Source organism: Cynara cardunculus (genome assembly GCF_001531365.2).
Source record: "Cynara cardunculus var. scolymus isolate 2C chromosome LG 10, CcrdV1, whole genome shotgun sequence".
In the NCBI taxonomy this organism is placed as follows: Eukaryota; Viridiplantae; Streptophyta; class Magnoliopsida; order Asterales; family Asteraceae; genus Cynara; species Cynara cardunculus.
Genome location: NC_037537.1, coordinates 27828967 through 27833940, shown reverse-complemented (window position 1 = coordinate 27833940; position 4974 = coordinate 27828967). Strand labels below are relative to the sequence as shown.

The window sequence follows — 4974 nt, the reverse complement described above, 5'->3', positions numbered from 1 at the left end:
ATGACTTGGCACTCTCCTAAAGATGCCATGCCGTGGGTGGGGTTGTATATTGTTGCATCTTCTCTGATCTGTACTCTTGCAATGGCAACCGATGCCTTCCAAGGCTTTCGACAAAGGAAACTCTGGTTTCCCTGCAGATTTTTCACCATCAACGCTGCTTCCATCACATTGATAGCAGTATCAATGAAGCTACCGGTGGATCTAACCACCGACATGCCTAGTGATAATGAACAGGGTGCAAAGTATCTTGGAATTGCTTTCTTGTTCACCATGTTAGCTAACTTTCTCCCTTCTTTAGGGGGCATGGATGACAAGGAACTTTTCATGAACATCATAGCCCTGGGTATTCTCATCATCACCATTATTGTAAATATAGGCATTCAAACTGCTACCCAGTTTGTTCTTGCAAATGTTGTGGTAGAAATGTCTATAATTATATTTCTTCTTCTATGGCCATTTTGGGTAGCATTGACAGTTCCAACATCTAGAAGAGTTTTAGAACATCAGTACAAGGAGTTACACGAATCAGCTTTAAATCGCCAAGAGGTAAAGTTCTCCTCCACAGAACTCATACATCATGTTAAAAAATATTGGATGATGGCGGAAACCGGTAATCCCCAATTTGTGCTTGCATGTTCACCCATCTGTTCTGCTTCTGGGTTGATATGCTCATACTTCGCTGCTTCTTCAGTTTCGCAGTTGATGATCCTCTTCGGTGACAATTCAAAATTTTGGTATGGAAAATCAGATTATAAGTGGTCCATCAACGTAATTCTAACTGTCCAATTGATCGGGATTTTAGTAGGTAGTATTGCACCGATATTTAGATGTATCACTGCTATCAGTTATTTCAACCTCTCCAAGGAATGGAGCATCAACCATCTAAACATGTTCAACATCGAGAAACATTGGACACAATGGCTTCGACAGTGGAAAAGCAACCATGTAGATTCACATATCCCAGGCCGCCACTGCAAAATCTTTCTCCATAATGTCAAAAGCTTGATTTTGAACTTTTGTATAGCACTTCAGGTAACGGTTGTGGTTATTTGTAAAACTTTATGTCTCGTTCCCACATGCATGATGCTCTTATTCTATTCCTGTTGCCATTTCTGCAACTCATTATTGAAGAGGTTTAAAAAGGACTCAGATGCATCCAACAACAGCGTGAGATCAGAGATTGAAGAATATATTGGTTATGTTCTACAAATTGAAGACGGGGCGAAGCTTTCAAACAGACTGTTGAGAAATATGCTGAGATCGATAACGAAACTTCTTCACAAGTCTGAAGAGAAACAACCGATAAATCTTATCAAGTTTCTAGAGAAATCTAGAGGATTCAATGGAGTAGCAGAGTTCGACAATGACCAAGTCCTGCCTTTTTATCAGGAAGAAATACACAATTGCTGGAGCCTAGTAGTTGTAACATTAACAACCATTGCCCTTGCACTTCCCAATATTGCAAATGGCCAAGTCAAAAGGTTACTAGCTAGCATGAGTGAAGGGCTCCAATTTGTTAGACATATCGAAGAAACCCTCAATGCAAATGGTGACTTGGTAGAGGCAAGAAAGACAGCTCGACGTGTATGGACTGAAGTCGACGTATACAGCGGTTGGCTACAAATTGATCTTCAAAAGGAGGCTCGTAAAGGAAAAACGTGTGAGGAGATTCTTCAATGGTTAGGCGATGAAGCAGTAAAGATTGTGATACAGTTCAAGAGATGCAAAACTAGCAGTGTAGATGATTCACATCATAAGTTCATTGCTGCGAGTTCTATGTATAGAATCAGCCAAACCATACTGCTCCATTGCAATGAACAAGAAAATCAGCCAACGGATGTGGAAGTTTTTGAATGGATATCAAGTACGATTGCAGATCTATTATTTGCTTGCCTTACCAACTTACCACGAGTCATAACTCTGAAATGTCATCACGATGCAATAGAGAAAAGGGAAGAGAGCATACGGACTGCAGCTCGACTTCTTGGTAAATCCAAAACGATTTTGAATATCCTTGAAGGGCGTCAACTTCCAAACATAGATCTGGACTCGATGGCATACATTGATAAGTGGCATTCATTACCAAAGAGTCAGATACCCAATGGTTGTTCTTCGATTCAACCAGCTTCTTCAAGTTCTAATGAATCACTCATTGTAACTATTATCTAATGATCTCATAGCAGGTGGCATAATAGTTAATACGTATTTTAAAATTGTTCTAAAAAGTTTGTTAAGACACCTAAAAGCCTCCGATAAACCCATTGCAACATCTTTAGATAAGACACTTTAACGTTTGGTCTTATAAACTCATGTCCTACAAAACAGTCTATCGGGACACTTGCACAATTTTGGCGTCATATAAACCCAATTTTGTTATTGTGAGAGTTTCATAATTTACAGTTAAGTTCATTCATCTAGAGAAGTTGTATAGTTCAATTAAATCCTAAGATTTCAAATCCGGACAATCCAACAAACCAAACATAGAATTAAAATGGATTTAAAATACAAATCCCTCCAAATTGATTTCATTCCTTAAAACCAAATGAAACCTAAGTCTGTGAATATATCATTTCAAAAATATAGTGATACTCAATCTTTACATGAACACATGAAAATAGATCAGAGAAAATAAATTAGTTTTCTCTTTAAAATAAAATAAAATAGTGCGACTCAAGAAAATATTATATCGTTTAAAGTTACTTTTTAGATACGTCCAAAGTTGTAAATAATATAAAAATTTGAACTTATTTTTTATGGATAGAACAAATTTCAATCGATGGCCTATGTTTGGGTGGAGGCTTTTTTGCTCAATTATGCATTTAAGCTTTCAACGACATCCACATATCAAGTATTGATGAACAGGATCGGTTCTTGAAAAAGAAAGGAAAAACAACTACAAGATGGTGTTTGATTGGTTTGAGCTTGACTTCAAAGGTTAAAAGTACCAGGAGGTTACAGGTTCAAATCCAAGCAGGAATAAAAATCCCCTTGTGGCTACGGAGGTTCAAATACGGTGACTCTGGGCTATCTGCAAAACAGGTGGTCGCCCTGGGATTAGTCGGCTCGCATATCGGGTTGGATATCTAGGTTAATCAAAAAAAAGAAAAAAGGAAAAACGTAATTTAAGCATGTTTTTGTACATTTTTATGTTTTAGGCTCATTTCGTTTTGGCCTTTTTATTTCCCATGTTGTTTATGTAATCCGCATGGTCCTTGCTTTAATGCATAAATTTTTTGAATTCGATTTGAACCCCAAAGTTTAGTATTTGTCAAATTAACGAACTTTGGAAGAGATTATTCTTGGGCATTCACATAATCAACGAGATTAGTGTGTGGTTTGATTTTTATCTGTTGCATCAACATATATGGAATGAGGCTGAAGTATACCGCATGTTGGTGATTTTAGTGTTATCAAACACTTAAATGTAATAGCGATTTACTTAAGATCAATTATTTAAGCTTCGCCCTTGCTTAAAAATGTTTTCCCTATCACCTTGGATTGCCATAAAGCGGGGTAAGTTATGAAGACTTAGAAATTTCACTAAGTTCAGCCATCACTAAGCCATCGTTGAATGTGTGTTCGGTTGTTGTTGATTGGCCTTCAACAGTTGCTGATTATGTCTTCAGCTATCACTGAACGTGAGTTTCAGCTTATCGCTGCATGGGCCTATAGCTGAATGTGTGATCAGTGACGGCACTGACCTGCTGGTTTCAGAAATCAGAAATCAAGTTCGGTTGTAACTGGTCCTTGACCTTATCCATTAACGGTTGTAACCGTTAAACAGTCGATCTCTTATTTAAATATGTAAACCAAGAATGGGGATAGAGATATCTTGATTTCACAGCCTTTGAAAGAGAGAATAATCTCAAGAATTATCCCAACACGAAATTCGTGAACCCAAGTCTAATAGGGTAGAATTATTGTATTCGGAAATTGCTTTCCGACACGATTCTTGATTTTTATCCGGTCCCTATATCTCATCCGAAATTCAGTCCCTAACACTGCAGTTGGCTGGAAATTGATGATGGTTAGGTGATGTCGTAGTAAAGATTGCGTTTCTGTTCAAGAGAAGCAAAAAGAGTAGTGTAGATAATTCATTTCATAAGTTCATTGCTGCAGGTTTCGTGTACAGAATTAGATAAACCATACTGCTCTATGAACAAGAAAATTGGCCAACAGATGTGGAGCTTTTTGAGTGGATTTCAACTATAATCGCAGAGCTATTATGGGCTTGCTTTACCAACTTATCACGAGTCATAACTCTGAAGTGTCATCAGAATCCAGACTACATCTCGTCTTTTGGTGAATCCAAAATGATTCTGAACATCCTTGAAGAACGCCAACTTCCAGACTCAGATCAGGAATCAATGGCATACATTGATAAGTGGCAGGCACTACCAAAGAGTCAAATAACACGCCACCTCTAACCGAGGCGGCACAAATTATTACAGTGTCGAAAGGGGGATAGATGGGTGAGGAGCTAGACGAGTATAGATTGTCCCAGAGCGATATAAATTGGCTTTTTTGATACCATGTTAGAATATATGAAACCTTATTAGATTACTCACCAAAAGAGACATTGAGGAGAGAAAGTGGTTCAAAGACATATATAGGTGGAAATGGTCCAAGTCTAGTCTATGTGATTCTTATATGCTCCTCCAAAGGAAACTAGACGGGCATAAATCTTCTCGGAGTCTCGAGAGGGGAATAGATGGTTGAGGTGGCTAGACGAGTATAAATTGTCCCAACGAGTGTGGAGTCCTTAAAGTGATAGACATTGGCTTTGATACCATGTTAGAATATGTCAAATCTTATTAGATTACTCTCCAGAAGAGCTTTTAAGAATTGAAGGGAGGTTCCAACATAAATAAAGAATAAATGGTACAAGTCTAACAGATGTGAGAATGAAATAATTACCATTTGTGGCTGGAGGCTGAAAGTCTTCAAGAATGTTCAATTTGTCTGGAAACTCCT

The 4974-nt window shown here is 37.9% G+C and overlaps 1 protein-coding gene across 1 annotated transcript; it reads left to right on the top strand.

Moving 5' to 3' along the window:
* LOC112520191 lies at nucleotides 1-2169 on the top strand. Its single transcript, XM_025128491.1, has one exon. The coding sequence runs from the start codon at nucleotides 1-3 to the stop codon at nucleotides 2167-2169; it is 2169 nt and encodes a 722-aa protein (XP_024984259.1).
* The last annotated feature ends 2805 nt before the right edge of the window (nucleotides 2170-4974 follow it).

Coding starts and splice junctions, on each gene's coding strand:
- LOC112520191 (XM_025128491.1), top strand. CDS start 1: ATGACTTGGCACTCTCCTAAAGATGCCATGCCGTGGGTGGGGTTGTAT.